The 20,497-nt window shown below is 45.6% G+C and overlaps 1 protein-coding gene across 2 annotated transcripts in view; it reads left to right on the plus strand.

Annotated features, from left to right (window-relative positions):
* The window catches only part of SHOC2 (SHOC2 leucine rich repeat scaffold protein), a 61,653-nt gene that overhangs the window by 12,091 nt on the left and 29,065 nt on the right, over positions 1-20,497 (plus strand). For both annotated transcript variants that reach the window (XM_084525950.1, XM_084525951.1), the window contains exon 2: positions 11,758-12,696. In XM_084525950.1, coding sequence (XP_084382076.1) covers positions 11,994-12,696 — 703 coding nt within the window. In that variant the 5' untranslated portion in view covers positions 11,758-11,993. The remainder of the gene's footprint in view (positions 1-11,757; positions 12,697-20,497) is intronic.

Here is a 20,497-nt window from a genome sequence, read left to right on the forward strand (position 1 = left end):
TTTTACGGGATCTCTGTCTTGATCTGATTCACACAGAAAAATGTCATCTGCTCTGTGCTGGAAGGCGGTAAGTTCTGTTGCGTATTTAGAGATTTAGTTTGTGTGTGACATCCAAGCTTTTGTCTCTCTTAGCAGCTTCACGTGCTCGGTATGCGAGCATCAACATCACGTCCTGGCATGCAGGGCAGCAGAGCTTCGTAGCCATCCACGGAACTGGCCGGAGAGGAGCATCAGGGACTCCTCTTTTTGCAAGGAGAGGTGGCAGGGCTGTTGGGGCAACAAGTCTTCAAGCACTGAGCTTTTTTTGTCTCTTATACAAAAATACCACTTTGGAGCTGCATCCAGTTTGCTGGACACAGTAGTACAATGGCCAAAGAATGGAAGGGCGTGTGGGAAGTTTTCTGGTGGGCTCCTGCAGGGTTAAGCTGTGGCTGTAAGTAAAAGCGAAGCAGTCATCCCACTAAAGCACCTCGTGAAGATACCACGTTCTTCTGGGGGAGAGATTTAATTTAAGAGCTCTTGAATTAAAATCCAAGTTTTATTAATAAATGCTAGCAGTCGGAAAGAGATAATATTGTATGGGATTAAGTACGCTGAATGCTGCCTGCAGGAGTGAGCCTGGCTGTGGGGGGGATCGGCTGGCCTGGATTTAGTGGTAACGTTATGTGCTCTGTTAAGAGGCTGGCTCTGAGAGAAGAGAGAGCTGCAGCAGATTCCCCAGAGCTGATGTGAAGAGTTGAGGAGTTACAGACAGCCCCAGATGTGGCAAATAATTGAGGATGGGATTAAAACTCCCAGTCCTGCTTCTGACTTTTGGTCCTCCCAGCCACAGGTCACGTTGAGCCCTAGAGAGGATCCCTACAGCTGAAGCTTCCCTCTTTGAAATGTTTTGGGGTTTGAACCTCATCGGACACTGATTTTAGTATAAGCTGATTTTAGGGATCTCTTCATTTAAAGAAAAGGAAAACACACTTAGAGGACTTACCTGCACTTCAGTACCGAGCCGATACTGAGAACTGCCAGAGCAGTTATGTTACTTGTGGGCCATGTAAGAATTACAGAAGGCTTTGGGGTGGTAGAATTTGTGTGACACGGGCAATGTTCAGCTCTTAGATGGCAGCTTCTCTTCCACCTTCCGCGTGAAGGGAGGCTGCCAGAGAATGGAAGAAGGGGAGAGAGAAAGGAGGAGCCGTGGGGGAGCGGAGCTGCCCCCGCTCGCACCACCTCGTGTCCAAGAGTCACAGGAGCTGGAGGCTGCCAGCGAGGAGGAGGATTCATCAGACACATGCTAATCCTCCAGCCTGCAGAGGAACAAAGGCTCGCTGTAGTCTGTCTGGCTCTTTCCTTGCGGCAAAGGGAGGGATGGAGAAAGGTTTGGGACGGCACGGGGCAGCCCCACACCGGGTCCTGGAGCTTTGCAGCCAGGCAGTGCGTGCTGGGCAGGGGGCAGTGGCTGTCTGCCCCGGCAGGGACTGGCTCCCCTGCCTTCCCTGCCCTCTGCCACCCTTTGTGCCATGGCTCCTCTGGCTCTGTGCCACCCCTCGCTGCTCGCTGTCCCTACGGGCAGCCACACCGTGCCCAGGCCTCCAGCTCTGGCTTGGGGTAAATGCTGGCGGCTTCTCCTCTGCCTGTACCTGCCCTCCCTCTCGCTCTGGTCCTTTTTGTTTTCCTTGGAAGTGTCTTTCTGTGCTTTTTTTCCCTCTGTTCCCACTGTTTTAGAGAATGGTCCAGTGAAAAAGGAACAAATAGTGAGTATTTGTTAATGTTAGTTAATCAGCTTCACCGAAAACTTGTTTTTATATTTAGAGGTTCAGGTGTCCAGTGTTTTAGCTGCTTTGTCTCTCTGTGTAGGAGCTCTTTTGCACTTCTTCAGGCCCTCTCCTTGCGTCCTCAGGGTGTTCATTTACAAACGTGGCATCCTGATTTTGTACACGTTGTTCTGGAGCATGTTGTCATAATAAAACTCGTTCGGTCCTTCCAGCAGGTTTGTGAGTCTCTCTACCTTTCTGAGTGCTTTCTGCGTATATCCAGTACTTCTTGGGTTACCCTTGGGTTACCCTTCCCAGCTCGCAGTGCCTGGTGCAGCCCTGCAGTCCCTCCCATGTGGCCAGGTACTGCGCGAGGTGAGTATCTGCAGGCTGCTGTCACCGTCTGGGGAGGCACTGGCGTGCCTGAGCTGCTTGCTGTAAAGGTGGCATGTTTCTTAGTCATTTGTTTTATAACTCCTGAATGTTCACAGACAGCTCGGGTGGTTCCTTGCTGACTTACACGTGTGAATGACATCTGTTTTCTGTCTGAAACGAGGGACAATAAGCTGCAAGGCTGTCATTCATTAGAAATGGGCGCACAGGACACGTTTGGGCTGCTTTATTTTGCTGGGGTAGTGGTAGGACCTTCCTTGTAGCTCTAAGCTGGTCTGCTTTTTCATCAGTTTTTTAAAATTTCCATTATCTTATTTAATTTATCAGAAGGTAAAAGGCTTCTTATGGCATGGGATTTGTGTGCTGGTGTTTAATTCAGTTCACGTCTGAATTTTTTTTCCATGACTTTTCTCAGGTTATCGTTGCTGCTACTTTCTGCTTTTACAATATACAAACCTTTCAAGCATGCTGAAGACCGTATCATACCGTTGATTTTTGGCAAGCAGAAATCATGTTGTTCACTATTTCTAGTAAAAATGTCACTGAAGACCTTTTTTCTTTAAAAAAAAAAAAAAAAAAAAAAAAAAAAGATGCCTCATCTGAACAGATTTTGAAGAATCTGCTTGGAAGGGATCACAGTGGTTTTCTTTTCTTTCGTCTTTTTTTTTCTCATTCCCTGTGAAGGAAAACATCTTGTTCCTGTGAAGATACCCAATTTGTCGTGTGTTTTCCAGAATTGTTAGCGTGTGACATCTTTTAATCGGGCTCCTACTTAGGAGCAGAATAGTGTTCAGCTCATTAGCTGCTGGATGTCTTGACCATCAGGACAAAAAAAAAATAAAAATGTTAGAATCTAAGTCTTGCAAAACTGCTTTTTTATTTTATTTTTATATCTGTAAAGACTGGTGATTTGGGCTGTCAGACTTTTGTTACACTCCTGTAAGCTGCTAGCTAACGTTTGAAAGAATTACACTGCAAGAGTGTCCTTTTCAAATAAGATTGTGTAAAGAAGAAAAAAAAAAGATATATAAAATCAGTGTGGAGTGACCTAAGCTACCACTCTTTGACTGACTGACAGACTAAGTTAATTAGCATTTAATTAGCATTTATCAGTGAAATGTATGTATGCAGGCTGCTTCTATGGAGTAGCTGGCATACAGGCGGTTCGTACTCTAACTTGTGTGTTGAGATTGTTAAAAATACATCCCCTGTTCTTGAAACAGCTCGTGGAAGCAGCTTCTTAACCCTACTCTTGTCATGCCTTCTTTAGGGCCTCTTCACTTACCATGAAGGAGCAGGAATGCCACCTGTGCGAGGATTACTGCCTCTGTTTTATATCTGGGCTCTACACGGAGCCCCTGAGCACTGCCGCCACCGGGGCTCTTCAGCCTCCTGTCCCCGCTCCTGCTCTGTGCTTCTTGATGTGCTCGTGCTCCAGGCTGGCTGTGTGTCAGCTCTCTGCCCCTCGGCACGGCCGCCGTGACCCCGCGGGGAGCCCAGGAGAAGGTTTCTCAGCCGGGTAGGAAGGGCCTGTTCGGCCACGGTGCGTTCGACTTGCTCTGTGGGAATGCCGTATATCAAAAGAAGTCGGCGTGTAGGAGGTGAGGAGGTGAAACAGGCTCGGGGTGCATGAAATATTCAGGCCTGTGTTGCCAGAGGAATTCCTCGCAGTTTTCTTATGAGAGGTTTCAAAGTGGCCAGAAGTGAATGTGACAAAATCCGGCACGGCGCAAGGCAGCTTCTTCACAGGCTGCAGGTCACTGGTGTAAAGCAAGAGTACGTGGTGGCTGTCATGAAAGCACGGTAGGATTATGTGCAACACGAACAAAGCAGTGTGCTATTAACTGCTTTGTCATAAACACCTGGACTAAATAACTTGTCTTACCTTTTCCCTATCTTCTTGGCCCTCAAAAAAAGAAAAAAAGAAAACAAACAAAAAAACCACTACCAACAACAAATGGGAAAAAACAACAAACAGACACCTTCCCCTCCAAGAGTAAACTTCAGTTTTGAGGAGTGAAGTCTAAAATGGTTCAATGTGGTTACCAGAGCCTTCACCACAGCGCGCTGGCTGTGCCTGGCTACACGCAGCGCTCCCTCAATCACCTGAAATGCACATGGATTTGCTTAAATAATATTTGACTGCTTTATGCCGTGTAGCTTTAATTCTGTTTCGCTCTTGGGGGAAAACATCTGAAAGCTTTGAGAAAGCCTTGGGAGCAATTTTATTCCGCGGCACCTTATCGCGGTGTGTAATGAGCCCGCGTTTGTGTGGCGCTGCTAATTTACGAGGTTCCCCAAGGTGTTTCCAGGCTGCCTCCCTCTCCCCAGCCGAGGCCAGGCACCATTTCACGCAGCACTGCAGGACGCCGGGCTGGTCTTTGGGACGGGGAAGCTGCTCGACCGCGTGCAGCCAGGTAAGGAAGGGCAGGATGGGGCTGCTGCAGCACCCCAAGGCAGGGGGAGTTTTGCGGGCACAACGCGCTCGGTGTTGGAGATGCACACAGCAGATGCTAACGAGAACTTGGCTGGAGAGCACCCAGGGAACGCGGCAGCTCTCGCTGGCAATTCCTGGTCCTGCGTCTGAATGAGGATGCTTGGAAGGCAGAAGTGCTCCGTCACGGCACGCGCAGGCAAATGTGTGCTGGAAAACGAGAGCAGAGGTAGAAATTGCTTTCTGAGGCGCAGCAGCTGCTTTGCCCTCCCTTTCTGTATGCTCACTTGGCCTGAGCCAGTTTGCTTTGACCAGGTACGACGTGTGTGTCTGAGGTGGTCAGATAACAAAAACAAACAAAACCCAGTACTGTAAAAATCCCTGGTTAAGCAGTAACGGGGGAAGACGTGCAGGCTTTTGTACCTTCCTTATTCTTCATTCAGCGTATTCTGAATTTGTGAAGTTTTGCTTCCCCGTATTAAATACATAACGTAAACTTCTCGAAAAACGTCCTCCTGGAGGAAACAACTGCAGCTCATCCTTGTGCAGTTTTCAAAGAAATTTTATTTAATTTAGTAGCAATGAAGGGGAAATGTACGCTTAAATAGGAGCAAATCTGATTCCGATTGTGGTCGTTATCTCTTCGTATGAAGAATGCCAATCTTTTCAAAGAGATTTATTTTCTGAGAGCAGCTTAGCTGCGAGATATGCTAACGACTTTGAAAACTGAGGCGATTTATAATTGGAAGCTTGTGGGTAAATACGTGTTTTTTTGGTCTTCACCAGACATTGTGTATCTTCCAGACTCACGGACGTTGGTTGGAAAGTAAATCTTCCTGCATATGTCCATTTCTGTCCTTTAGTTATATTTAAACTAGGTGCTCAAGGAAACCAACCCAGACTCGTCTCTTTTCTCTTAATTGAAGATCAAGAACTGCAAATAATCTGAGCTAGGGAAAACGTTACCAGGGGCCAGGCTCCACGCAGCGAGGAGCTGCCATATGTAGGCACTGTGGCTTTGGCTCTTGGTGCTCTGTGTGCCAGCAGGCACCGTTCCTTTTCATCTTCAGAATTATGTTAAAAGTGCCTTTTAAGTTGCTTTTCAGATAGGCTGTTTTCCTAGCAGGGTAACCCTCTGCAAAGGGATCTTGTGACTTGCAGTCACTAATTATGGTCAGAAAACGCAGGCACTGAGAGTCATCCAGCACTGAACTCTGCAAAATGGTCATAATTATTACATAAAAGCCTGGTGAAGAAGATGAGCAAACTTTCTGGATCGCATTCAGAGCCGAAATGAGGAGAAGTGCTACGATAACCGATAATTTTGCTTTGTCTTTGGGCAATTGTGCTGCTGGTAGAGACTTGGGTAGGATGCTACCGAGAGAAATGTTTGTGGCTGGGATTTAGCGTGCGACTTGTCCCTCTATCTGTAAGCAAAAAGAGGAGAGCACCTCTTACTCCATTGTTGCTTTGTGTGTTTATTTTCTCTCCCACCCGTCCTTCTTGTTTTGTCTCCTGCTTGGTTGCTTTGTGCTGAGATGTTGCTTCTGTTGCTCGGAGGAGATGACGGATAAAAGAAAAAATACTTCTTGAATTTCATTCATTCCGTTTTTTTCTTGGATTTCCCTAGAGCCATGTCCGTTCTGGATAACCCGTTTTTAGGCATTTCTAGTTACCAGGACCTATATGAAGGCGAGGAAACTTGCTTTGCTGAGCAGGTTAGGATTTTCAAATTTCACGTGTTAGGAGGGATGGGGTCGGGCTGCCGGCCGATACCACGAGTTCCTGTGGAAGCAGAGAGATGCAGCCCGAGAGGTGCGTGTTGGGGGACCACACATGCAGAAACTCCCTCGTCACAGCTGGAAATAGGCTGCCTCGGGGACTTAGCAGGATTCTTTGTACTCGCTCTGTTTCTAGAGACACATCAAGTGGTGTAACTTGGCCAAGAGCTGGGCTTGGTTTCCTTTCTGTAAAGGAGAAAAAGAGCAAATGCTTCATAAAGATAATGTTGGAGCATACAGCATGAATCACAGCACTATACACTTGTTTGTATTTGCTAGATGTGCTCAAAGGCAGGGCACAAAAGATTATTTTTACTACCCAGAAACTTAGGGTGTAGGTGCCTCTGCCTGCTGGCATGTGACCGTGCGTCGTGGTGGATCTGGACTTTGGTGTGTGACATGGCATCACAATGCAGAACCCGCAGAGAGCAGGGGATGAAAGATGGATTCAAAAGCTTTGTAGGGGACGGTGACACCTGTGTGCCTGTGTCTCTGCTGCAGAATCGAGTGCAGTGTAGGCATCTGGAAAGGGATGTCCCGGAGGTCGTGCCTGGTTCCTGAAGTTCAAGGTGCTCAGCGTCCAAATGCCTCGTGAAGCTGACTTGCTCATAGTGGCGCAAGCTGTAAATGCACATGGATCTGTAATTATATGCTTATAGCTACAAATTTGTCTCCAGATTGAAGAAACCACAGCTAAAACATGAGCAAGCCTTCAAAAAATGGCCCGGTTGCTGGCCCTGCCCTGTAGTCACTCCCTGCACCTCCCGGCTGTGTTGGGACGCCAGATCAGGTCGTGCTCAGCCTTTCTGCAGCTAGCAGGCAGCGTGGTCCTGGCTGTGGTCCTCTGGCAGATGAAGATATCCGAAAGGGCTTAGCGGGCTGTCAGGCTCTGTGCCCGCTCGCTTACCCAGCCCCGCAGCACGCAGGCTGCCCCCTGTGTGCGGGAGGGGATTAGGGGGGAGCGGGGCCACGGGCAGATGCACTGAAATCAGGCGAGACGGGCGGGCAGGCTGCAAGCTACCATCTGCTGGCCGCTCATCTAGGGGACCGAGATGAATTTAGTGGCCTGCCTTCCCAACAGAGCCATCCAGTTGGCATGGACCCCGTGGCAGCCTTACACTGCCGCTCGGAGCCGAAGGGAGATTTCTGCCCAAAGAAGGAAAACACCAAGTGCCTGGCCGGCGTGTCCCGGGAGCCTTCCTTTTGTCAGCTGGATCCTGGCTACCTCTGTGATCTCTGGCTACGTGATGGCTAGCCGGTCCCTGCTGTCGGCCAGCCTCAGGGTGAGGGTTGTGCTCGAAGGAGCAACGCGACCGCCCGCCGGCTGAGTCAGCGCTCTGCTGCCGGCAGCAGGAGCTCAGCTGCGCTCACACAGCTCAACGCTGCGGGTCAGATGGCTGAAGCTAGGAAATCGTAGGAGAGAAGTTGCTTCGTTTGCAAGCGGCTGCTCGGCTTCGGCTTTTGGGGTTTAGAAATGAAAGTAGTGACCGGCGCTTTTTGCATGTGTGGTGTTGAGAAGGGAAGGTCTCTGGCTGAACTTGAAGTTTCAGCCATTGCTCATTCGTGTGCTGGTGTTTTTGAGATATTCCCCACTATCTTGAGTAAAAGGCAAGCACTTTTAAGAAGTAACTTTCTCAGACTTGTTTGTGTGCGCGCAGGTGTTGCTGCCATTCCTAGACAGCATTTGAGCTCTGCCTTGCTGCTGAAAGTCACTCGGGTCTGACAAGAGTTTCCTCGATCCGAGTTGCTGCCTCAAAACACTTAGTTTTATATTATTATTATCATTGCTGTGTAGGGGAATCACTGTTTGCTCACTCTGGAGTGTCAGTGTGAGCTGATTCCTTATTTCTGTGACGTGGTTCATGCTCAGTGATCCTCACCCGTGATTTGGGTTGGAAAGCCCGAGCCGTGCTGTGTGCCTCTGGGTCAAGTCTAGTACAACTGGAGTAAGGAGAAAAATCATCCCTATCCCCTAAGATAAAACTATACATATAATGAGGAAGTTTCAGTTTAAACGCAGCTACATTATAAAATAACTAAAAACGTATTTGATTTGGGCGTAATGTATTAGGCTTTAGTGACTATAATGCCTTAATTTTTTATTATTCTGGGTACGTGATGCACCTGTGATTTGAAGCACCTGTTTTGTTTGCTGAAACACGTAACGGGGAGCAGCAGTGTTCAAGGGGCGCTGCACAGTGGCCCTTCTGTAAGGCGATGTGCTGTGAGTGCTGTATCTCAGCACCGTATTTTATTAGATAATGACCTGCAAGCACTAGTATTCATTTGCCAAGTCTCAGGTCATTAGTGTAGTAGTATTCCTGGAATTACAAACATTGCTGTTCTTGCGTTACTGTGTTATTTTATAAAGCTCTTATTGCACGGATGGTTTGGGTTCTGGTCCTCAAAGAAGCTGAAATCTCTTTCCAATGCCTTGTGTACTTCACTGAGGTTCCCAATGTGCATGAGGTGGATGTGGTACCCTGCCAGGCGGCTAAGGAAGATGGTACAGCTTGGGCTGAAATTGTTTCTGAAGCTTTGTCAGAACAGCCCAGGTGTATTGACCTGCTTGCCAGACGTAAGGAAGAGCAAATGAAAATTCTGATGCTGGTTATTTATAACTGTTTACACGTATTTTTATATATATATATATTTGAAACAGGCAAGGGGTTATATTCCTTACCTTCTCCAAAAATTGTATTTTCCTTCATATGCTGCACCAAGCAGGAGCCTTGCTCCATTTTCCAAGATGTCCAGCACACAGTTAAATGTCTTTATGTCAATTAATATTGCCAGGAAGTCAGCTTGAACAGCGTTGGAAAATGGAAGTAGTTGGCAGAACTGGCTAATTTCACTGAATTTCCTTTTGCTAAAAATATCTCTAAAAGAAGCTCTCCTTTTGAAATACAATGAGTGCTTGTTGGGCTCTAGCGTAGAATTGATGGTGACTCTTGTCCTTTAATGAAAAGGGCTTGAAAAATGTGAATAACCTTTTGAGAAATATTCGGCTTCCTCTGTGCTATGCGCAGTGATGCTCGTGTCCCTCAGAAGTTTGGGTGTCTGCTGGGCTGTATCTGTGAGTAACCCTGTTAGCCGGGGCGATCTGCAGCAGCAGTGACATTTCTGTCGAGGTGCTTAGGTGAGGCCGAGCATCTCACCATGTGCGTGCTGGCTGCATGGAGCAGGGTTGCTGGGTCAAGCTTTGGGACAGCCGGACTGCAGAATTCCTCACCGGAGGCTTTCTGCTTTCCTTCCTAGAAGCACCGCTGCAGTCACTGCATGGACTAGGTTTAGAAACAGAGTCTAAACCTTCCCAGACTATTTTAAGTGTGTTTTGTGGTCTCGGGCAGTAATTAAAATCCCCAGGACAGGGAGAAGAGACAGGTGCAGTGCATTTAATCGCCAGCCTGTTGTCATGGTGGACAAGGTGTGTGTTTTGAAGGCCTGCTGCCCTCCTGAGCTCTGCTCTTGTTTCGGTGCATTAGACACCTACCTCTGCCTGCTGCTTGCTTGCAAGCTGACTGCCTCTAACATCCTGAACTTTGAGGAAAGGTTGAAATACCTGGTAGCGACACTTCTGTATTGATCTGATTTTAATCCTCATTTTTCAATTTTTATCCTTTTGTATAGGCAAAAATGTATTTTTTTGTCCCTCGGAGTCAAATGAAATGCTAAACTGGCATGCTGTAACGGGGAGCGCCTCCCACCCGCTTCGTTTTTTCAGACTGCAAGTCATCGCTGGTGAAGACAGTGAGATGCATGCAGCTTGCTTGGAGCATTTGCCCTCCTGAGCTCCTTTCACCAGCACTAGTCTCCCACTGGCTTTCCTCTCAGAGTCTCCTTCAAAACCTGCTTCTGCAGTGCCTATAAGGCATTAACCGAGTCCCTCTTGTCAAGGCTTAAATTTGACTAAATTGAAATCTTGTAAGAGCAGCAGCCTTTTTTTTGTAGGGGGTGAGGGGGCACTTTAGGGTCTGGCTATGTGATAAAAATCTCAGTATTACCAGGGCTTAGAACCTGGCAGTGTTAGTACTGGGCTCTGCTGGCCACCTTTAGTGCTGAAAACCAGCTGACAGACACTTGAGGCTCTTACCCTTTAGTCAGCTGCGTTTTTGCATGTGGAGTCATTGCATTTCCTACTGCGGGAGGTTTGCAAGCGTGTAGATGACACGGTACCGAGAGCAGGTCCTAAAACAGAATGTGGCGAGGCTGGTAAGCTGGAGATTAGGGCAGGTTAATGGATGGTGTAAAAGCTGGGCGTAAAATCTTCATCCTGCAATAAGGAACTAGCTTGTGCTGCTTTGGAAATCTCCGGTGGTGCAAACGTCAAAATTAAAAGCTGCTGATCTCAAGCTGCCCAAGTCCTTTACTTGGTTGTGAGCTGTGCTAGTAAACAGCCAGGTTTGCTGCAGAGGTGAAATGTCTTGCCCTCCTTACCATGTCCCCAAATAGATTGTTTTTTATTGGGTTTGTTTTTATGTGAATGAGCACAGTGAGCAAAGCCTGCTAGTGTGTTCTTTGAACGCATGTTTATACTTGAAAGTAAGCAAACGCAGTGTAACCGTGCAATTAAAAATAGCTGCTGAAGCTCTGCTACAAGTTTCTTGTAGTTCTAGTTCTTGATGATGGTTCAAGCATGCAAAATATTACTTAATGGCTTTTGATTAGCAGCTGTATGAACTGGTGCAGAAGGTGGAATGCCATGAAGGAGAGGGTTCCTGCGTGATGATTTTGTGAAGGTGTAAAAGGGGCTCTGTAGGTTTCAGACACTTGTTTCATTATTAGGCTGCATTGTATTCACTTGGGGGGGAAGTCAAGATGTTTTTCAGAGACGTTATATCCTACGTTTATGAAAAACTCCTTCCTAATTTTGCTTGTCTGGAAGCGTAATGTGCTACATTCCTTCAGAGCTTTCAGCTGACTTCTCAATTGGCTTATTCTCTAATGAACTTCTTCAGATAGTTCAAAATCTTTCCATTCGTGTCCTCGAGGTGCATGAGCCTGGTGACAGCGTGCTGTTCCTGTGGTCCAGGACGGGTCGGGAGGGAGATCTCACAGTGAGTGGAGGGAATATTCGTGTTGGTGACCAGGTCTAGCTGTGACATCAGGTGGCAGCTCGTGACTGCAATGGAGCACTGAAGGCAGTGTTGTTCTTAAGGGCTGTACTTTGCTTTCCTCGTGTGTGCTAATTACCATAGCTCTTCTACTACAGTGGATCTTCTGAGCAGCAGGTGTAGTATTTTGTGGTAACACCGGGTTTTTTGTTGGCGTTTGAAGAGAAGGACAAATCATTAACCTGAGCGAGTGAGTGCTGGCTGGAAGTAGAAACATTCACGGTTTAACTGGAAGGGAGGTTTTGTATTTACACTAACTTTGGCTTCTTTTCTCTCCTGTGTTACAGAAATACTAATACGGAGTGCTTGACCTTCTAATCCCTAACAGCTGAATCTCCTGAGACCAGGATTAGGACAGAGTGCCTTCAGAACCAATATGTAGCAAATGGGTATCGCACCTCCGAAGCTCCTCCCTTGGTTCAGCACGTGCGTGTTGTAAGGATCCTCGTAGCCTCAGCAGTGAGTCGTTCTTGTTGACTTCAGAAACGGATTTCATGTGGTGCTTGCTGAACATTGAGTCACCATGAGTAGTAACCTGGGAAAAGAAAAGGACTGTAAAGAGAAGGATCCAAAAGTCCCGTCGTCAAAAGAAAGGGAGAAGGAGGCCAAAGCCTCCGGAGGATTTGGGAAAGACAGCAAAGAGAAGGAGCCTAAGACCAAAGGGAAAGATGCCAAAGACGGAAAGAAGGACTCCAGTAGCACGCAGCCTGGGGTAGCTTTTTCAGTGGACAATACGATAAAAAGACCTAACCCAGCCACAGGTACCCGCAAAAAATCCAGCAACGCTGAAGTGATCAAAGAGCTAAATAAATGCCGGGAAGAGAATTCGATGCGCTTGGACTTGTCCAAGAGGTCTATACACATGCTTCCATCCGCTGTCAAAGAGTTAACGCAGTTAACAGAACTTTATTTATACAGTAACAAACTGCAGTCTCTACCAGCAGAGGTGGGCTGTCTGGTGAACCTGATGACACTGGCCCTGAGTGAAAACTCACTCACCAGCCTGCCCGACTCTCTGGATAACTTGAAGAAGCTGCGCATGCTTGACCTGCGGCACAACAAGCTGCGAGAGATCCCGGCGGTGGTGTACAGGCTGAGCTCTCTCGCCACTCTTTACCTACGCTTTAATCGTATAACTACTGTGGAAAAGGATATCAAAAACTTGTCAAAGCTCACCATGCTTAGCATACGAGAGAACAAAATCAAGCAACTACCTGCTGAAATTGGTAAGCGATGGCACTGATTAAGGGCTTAATTCAATGCTTGAGTTAATTTTTGCAATTCAGTTCTGTATACATAAGCTGCCACTTGTTGGGGTGCTCTGCCACTTCTAAAATGTGCATACAATTATGGTCTTGGTCATATTGTAGCAGTCTTAGCTTATACAGAGAGTAACCAATACCCTAGATGTATATTTTTAAACAAAACAACACCCTTTTTTCTTCTTAATCCATCTTAAAACCAGCTATATCTTGTTTTCATCTTTGCCTTGTGCTTTCACATATTGTGTCTTTGGAGCCCAGATGGTTTAAAAGAAAAAGAAAAGATACAGGGGCACGTCTTATTTTCGGATTTCTTTATAAATCATTTACGATCTGTTGCAAGTTACAAACACATCATGGGCATGTTAGGGAGAGGTATGACCACAGCAGTAGAAGGTAGACAAGGTAGCTACATGCTATTACCATGAGCAAGCTGCTGGATGCCCTAACAGCTGATAATGCAGGTTAATGATTCGTGAGAGCCTCTACCTTTTCTCGGTCATGAATATATTAATACGTGGAATCTCAGTATAAAGTGACCAAATGTTGTGTGCACGGTTGATGATTGTTATGACTTTTTAATGAGGAATATTTGTTTTTCCAAGCGTTGTTGCAAAAGTTTGAAAGATGGTTACGTGAAATGATACAAAAATGGCTTATTGATTTGGAATAGTTTATTACAAAAAGAGCGGTGGATTGGCTGTGTATCAGTAGCTCCTGAGTTGTTCCCAGTAGGTTGAGATTCGTGGAAAACATCTCTTCCTCAGACTGATCTCAAGCAGTGCTTCAGTAACGTATGTGTTTCATAAAAGGGAGTGTATCATAAGCTTTTTCTCTAGGTAGCTTCAGTTTATAAAACACAAGCACAGTTTAGTGCTGTTAGGTGGAGGGGGAACAGAAACTTCTTCATGCATTGGAGAGAGTTGAAACAGTTCCTGAAAGTGTGGGGAAAATCTTGTAGCAGACCCTTACTCCTTGTAACACCGAGTAAGCATTCCTACGCCCTGTGTTCATAAATGGCTGTGGCACTTCTCCCTGTCACTACACTTGTGCATGGGCTCAGTTAAGCACTACTGAAGTTGTCCCGATGTTCCCTAATTTTGCAGAGTTTGGGAAATGCTCATTTGGATCCCAAACTGATCTCTTCTAAGCCAGCAGTGTTTGCCTCCTTCTGCGTAAGGTAACGTGTGCTGGATAGCAAGAACTGCTGGGCACTTCTTACGTGCTGATGTGCAGACGGCTTCTTCAGGGAGTGAAGAAATGTGGTGAAGCTGTCTGCTGGTGGTATCAGTCTTTGGCTCCCCGCAGGTGCTGTTGGAGTGGATTGTGCTAGAGCCACAGAAACTCATTTTTGCTGGGCAGAAATGGAACAGCGAATACGGTACATTTTCTGATAAAATGATTTTTCAGTTGGCAGCTAACATCTTAGCAGTCCTGGGAATTTCCCCTGGGAGAGCTGAGGAATAATAATTTGGATCTATTATTTGACACTTTGGTTTCAACCTAACAGCCCGGGTCTTTCTCAAATCCAGGAGCCATACTGCAGTGTGCTGCGTGCTGCTGCAGACGTCAAAGAAATTGTGACCGATTCAGTTGCCTGGGTTATGTTATGCCTTTGTCAGTACTTTACCTGTGCCTGTTTTGTGGCTGTTATTAAATACAACCCAGCAAAGAGTCAGCCTCTGAAGTTCATCTGGGGATAGTTCTGCATAAATTTAAATTAATTGTAGTCTGTGAAGAAAAGGCTTTCTTGCGATGTTGCATTCCAGTGTTTGGTGTTGCCCTTTCCAAACCTTTAGTAGGTGTGTTTGATACTGCAGATATTGCTGCTGGTGGAGCTGCTTGGTTTCTTGCTGTTTTGTTTGTGCAATCTCATAGTTAGGTTTCCACTAAAATCCATGGTTTCTCTACGTACAGGTGCTCAAAGTAGACTTGAAAGAGATCATGTGTAACAGTTGCATGGAGAAAATTAGTTACTTCTTTTATTTGCTTTTTTTTTTTTTTTTTTTGTCTTGATAGTGTCCTGGCAGAGTTCTGGGTTCTTTATCAAGCTCCAGCTTGAGAACACGAACTACTTTACTTCTCTCTGTGTATCCAGAAGTTTGTTGTGCCCGTGTTTGCATTGTGGTAATGGTTATATGCCTTTCGTGGGTCAGCACCTCACCGTGGAAGGCATTTTAGAAGCACAAGTGCAAGAAGACTCACTCCAATGAAGAATTTTGAAGGGCTATCACCACGTTTAACTGCAGACTTAATCCAAAGCCCATCTCTCTGACTAGGTTGCCTGTAATTGAATCATTGGAAAAATTAGTTTAAAGGATTTTGAAATTTAAGAAACACAAAATTATAACTGTCAAAACACACACAACAGCTATTTGAAAATCTTTTTTCCTCAAGTAGTGAAAACAGACAAGGCAGTTTCACTTCTGTAATTGATTTCTATGCGCTGACTTTCACGTCTCTTTGTTTTGGTACAAAGATGAAATGTTTGAGTTGGACACAGCTGAGAAATGAAACTGCTAAGAAATGTATCTCTTACTTTCCAGTGGAATTTCTCTGTTTCTGTAAATACTTGTTAGTTCTCTACATTTTGCATGCACGCTTAGAAAGACTAGCATTTTTTGAAGCCCCGATGATCTTAATTGGTGCATTTGTAATGGAGTTCCCAAATACTACATGCAAAGCTGAACTTAATGGTAAACATTCTTGTATTATCGACTTGTAAATAACGCAGAAATTTTTGGTGCTGCAAAGCAGGAAGTAAAATGAGGCCATTATCTTTTATAAAGCAATATCACGCGGAACATTTCAAATTCTTTTTAAAAATACCCCATTGTTCTGAGGCCCAGGGCTCACATATCTGATGGTGAGCTAGTGTGCTTATGTGTAGGTCTAAAAATTCACAGATTATGTAACCTGCTGACTTGTCCAGCAAGGAAGAGTCTGGCAGCGCTTGGCTGCAGCCTGCTCGTGTAGCTACCCTGGTATGCAAGCATGCGAAGAATCCTTGGGTTACGTTTGCTGGTAGACATGCTAACTAAAAACGTTGTCCTGCACAAAAAAAAATGCAAACCCCAGGCCTGAGGCGTGGGATGTTGCTGCTGTCCCATAGCAAGAAGTCCCTACACAGAGCTGGAGCTGACTGTGAAGTCCGACCCCATGCTAAAGAGTTCTGGTGGCTGTTGTTACCGCTGGCCACATGATATCAGTCCTGTGTAGTATAAAAGGCTTTCCAGCTTCTGGGGCTTGCTGCTTTTAATGAAAGGATCACCCGATCTTTGCAAGCAGCCACCCCATTTAATTACTTTTCTAGGAATCTTTAGTCTCCAGCCTTATTAAATACAATTTGTTCTCCTGCTCTCAATGAAAGAAATTGAAAGTAGGGTCTGGAGCCTTAATGCTCTGATGGTTGAGCCCTTTCTGCCAACAGCCAGTAAGTCTGTCACCAGCTGCTTTCTGTGCTCCTGGGTTTAGATGCAGCACTTTCCCTCTGTTGCTAGTATTTGCTCCCCCGTTGTATTTGCAGACAGCAGTCGTATCTTCTCCCAGCAGTTACTCAGATTTCAGTTTCAAGTCTTGCGGAACATCTCCATCCCTTCTGTCACCCCGCTACCCATTTTCTCGATTTCTCTCGTTTTGAATGGAGAGCATGCTTGGTTAGTTGGGATGTGCGGGATGTAGGGAGAAGCCCCTTGCTTTCTGACTAGCCTTTACTGAAGACACAGTAAGAGTGGTCACAAGGCGGATGCATCTTGACTTCTACCAGTTGCTACCCGAGTTTCCAGGTTATTTTCTACACGCTGCTACATCAGGCATCTCGCCAGAGTCTTGGAGGACTGGACAGAATAAGAGGACCTGCCGTACTTTTGTAGAAAGCTGTGTCCAGTTTCATGCCTTTTGTTAACATCTCTTGCTAAATCTGGTGCTCTGTGTAATGTTCAGATGCCCTTTCAGAATCTCCCTTTGGTTTTTCTCCTTCCTTAAATTTGGAATTGGTTTTCAGTCCTGTGGCAACATTCCTTGTTTGATCGATGACTTGTCAAAGCTGGGCTACTGGCTATGCGATTTCAAAGTAAGTTTGTAGAACTGCCTACCTCGACCATCCACTGCTGGCTGTGCAAGTGCTAATATTAGCAATAGATGCCTGTCGGGGAACCTGAAACTGAAACATTTCTGAAGAGACTGAGCGAAGGTAAAATATCGGACAGAATGTTGTTGGCAAAACCTGTCGTTGGTCAGATTTTAAGAGAAAAATGCTGTAAAACAGCTGAGCTGTTGCTGCATGTATTGCCTTGAAGAGACTCCAGAGGAGATGAAGCTTCCTGCGCCCAGGAAGCGCTCTGATACCTGTTCGGTTCTGCTTCGGGCTTTAAAGCGTCTTAAGTAGCTAAACAACACAAACCTGGATGAGGTGACTGCAGTGGGGGAAGAGTTGCTTTGCATTTAAAGTTTTTACAAGAAAGAGGAAGTGTTATTATCCGTAGTTAGTAAACAGATGTGTGTATTTCTGGTCTCTTTTTCCCCCCAGAATGCAGTACATCGTGGTCCCGTGCCTCCAGTTGCTTTGTTATGGGCAGGTAGGATGATGACAGTAAGCTTTTGAGTCTTTCCAATATTCAGATCTCCTAACTTTAAATAACAGCTTACTGAACTCACCGAGTAAACAAAAACAAAATGGGGAGAATATTCTCTGTACTTTGGAAAAAGATTTTTAGTAACTCAGCAAATTCAGGCGCTAAGTAGGTAGCAAGTCATTGCTGCCAGTCTTTTATTGGACTTCTCCTAACTTTTCCAGCAACATAAATATTGTTTCTACATTTTTGATGCAACTGAAATGATTTTGATAGGCTGCATAGTAAGCTGAAATCCTGAAATGTGTTGTTTTATTTTCAAATATAAATAGATCTGTTTGAATAACATCTAAAAATCCATAAAAATACATTTAACCAAAAACATATTCAGAGGGTGTTTTTAATCAATTCTTTCTTGAATGTTTAGCTAAAAGATCTGTTCAGGAGTGGCTGAATTAGGGAGAGTTTTCATGAAATGGCTGTGCTGATGTGCACCAACTTCATGATGCTGAAAAGGGCAGTAACCCCTCCCGTCTTCCCAGCAGCTCAGTCCTTCTGCCTCGTGCATCTGAGTTGTTCCTTGATGAGCTGATTTTTCTCACTGAACTGACAGGATATGATTTTGCTACTTTTGTTTTCTATTATGTTAGTTGAGTTCAACAAAATTTCAGATAAAACAGGACCTGGAGTAAGAGGAGCAGTGGGACAGCACGGACTGCAGCAGGGAGAGCAGGACCGCTGCTTCTCGCAGCGCTGAGCTGTTAAATCAGCGTGGCTCGCTGCAGCTCACTTGTGAAATCTCACAGGTAGCATTGCTAATGTTGTATAAAAGCACATGAAATGCATTGCAAATTGAGGAAAGATAAGTTACCCTCTACAGAGCCATTGAAAATGCGTCACTTTATAATTTCAGTCTTTCTTCCTTTTTCTTGCCCACCTTCCATCTCATGTTCTACAAAATCCTGTGGGACATGGGTGTCCCCGTAGCACCAGCTTAGCCCCACCATCCTAAAGCATCATTTTATTTATTTATTCATTGGAATAATGGTGAGGATTTATGTATGCAAATTTCATGATGGCAAAGCTGCTCTTCGTTGCTCTGTGTACCTATTTTTTCTTGTAAGTGCATCTTGCCCAATATCCTGCTCCTGACTGTGGCCCTAGACAAATGCACTTGTCCTGCCTTTATGCAGATGTATACAAGGCTGAACCTGACTCCTTTCCCAGATCCCAGCTATTTTCATATTGGGGATTTCCTGAGTCTGGCACAGCCTTTCTATTTAAGATTTCTCAGTAGACTCCTCTTCTAAGGGCTTGACCACTTTTTTTCCCTTAAAGTTGTATAAACTCTGCTCATCCTTGGCAAGGTCCACAGGTTTGCTTTGAGTGCAGCTTTTGATGGCTTCATTTAACGAGCTGCAGTTCCCATGTTCTGAGATGGTCAGCAGTCATCCTGATCTCTGTGCCATTCCCAATTTGGATGTCGTTCCCCCAAGTTTTGCTTCTGAACACAGATGGGTTGCTTGAAGCCCATCATTTAATACACAAAGCTAGATACATTTTTCTCTTGGTCTCCCATCTGCATTGCTTGAAGGTGTTTAGGGGAATTTAATCGGTCGTTTTGTTGCTCAGTCATTTAGACTTGAAGTTCTTCGGCAGGGTTTCACTCTACGCTTGTCCTTATGGCCATGAATAATTTAGTTTCAATCAGGAGGCTGCTGCTGCTGCTCAGCCCTCGATGGAAAGCTCGTTGTTGTGCACTCGCTGAATGCGTGCACATTGCAAGTGTGAATGCAGAACTGACCTGCTCGCTTGGCTGTTGAGTCTCTGGTGGCATCCACGGACAAAAATGTTAATGGGAAGGGCTCCATGCGGCAGCTTTGCCAAAACAATCTCTGAGGATAACGTGGGAATGAATGCGCAAGGTGGACTCTGGCTTCATCACCATATCTGGTAAAATTGTCCATTCCTCCGAGATCAAAAAGTTGAAGATGAGAATGGAAGAATGCAAACGCTACGGTGAGTCAGACGGGGAGCACGAGGAGGAGGAAAACCAGAGGAACTCTTCTGGGTTGAGGCCAAGCAAGTGCTTCGATTTGCAGTCTGCTACTGAAGCTTTTTGCATTTCTTCTATCTAGCGTTTTCCTGCGTTCTTTCACGTTGTGCTGAAGGAATTGTTTTGCACAATCAAGTTGATAATATTTTCTTTACCAAGGCAATGTTGCGTGTTACACAAGTTTTTGACTTTTTTCTTTTCAGCACACAGATCAAATAAAAATAATATCGTCAACACAGTTGAAATTGCATCTGCTTAGTTTCTGCAAGTTTCTTAAGACTCCAAATATTGTGTTTTCTGTCTGTGAATGCAACTCTTATTCTGTGGAGAATCTGGTCAGGGCTGTTCTGCAAGGGAAATATTTTTAGCTTGTAATTCAGGGAATCTGCCTACACCAGACTTGGAATGTCTCTGAGACTCTCGTCTGTTCTTCCCTTCCCCCATCTACCCAATATTTAGATCATTTGTGGTTTCTTCACTACTTTGAAACTTTTTTCATAACACTTGCACCTGTTTGGTTTTCAGTGGCACAGACAGCAAAGCAGATGCGTGCAGCTGCGTTACTTGGTGCCTGCTCCATGCTGAATATATTCGCCTCCTGACTCGGTGACTGCTCGCTTGCAAAGCTTCTCAGCGGCGCTCTGAATTTCATTTCCCTTTTCTTAGCAGACCTGGCGATACGGAGAAACACTGTTTGTGTGTAAGAACCCCTTTTTCAGTTTCAGCAGTTTGAAAGCTGTGTTCCTGGGCTCAGCTGTCACGCTGCTATCTGTGAATGCAGTGTCTAACGTGGTTAAAGCCCAGGGCTGGGAACCAAAGTGTAATAAATGCAGGTGTCCATACACATGTGCTGTTCCCTGGAAGTCACAACATGACTCCTTAGTTGATGCAGTTCTGGCCACTTCCTTGAGCTGCAGGCAGGGTGAAGAACTTGCTTTTGGCCACCTTCAGCTTCGGTGCCTGGCTTCTGATTCCCCTGGGAGCTCATGAGGGGACTCAGTTTTGTCTCGTCAGCTATTTGGCAAATTTGTCCTGGTTGCGTTGTTTTTATACTGGCTTTACGATAACAGTTGAGCAGTCCTGCCTCCGTGATCTGCTTGCGGAGCTTACTGGGAGGATGTCCTGATGGTATTGCAGG

The sequence above is a fragment of the Aythya ferina genome, assembly GCF_964211825.1.
Source record: "Aythya ferina genome assembly, chromosome: 7".
NCBI lineage: Eukaryota > Metazoa > Chordata > Aves > Anseriformes > Anatidae > Aythya > Aythya ferina.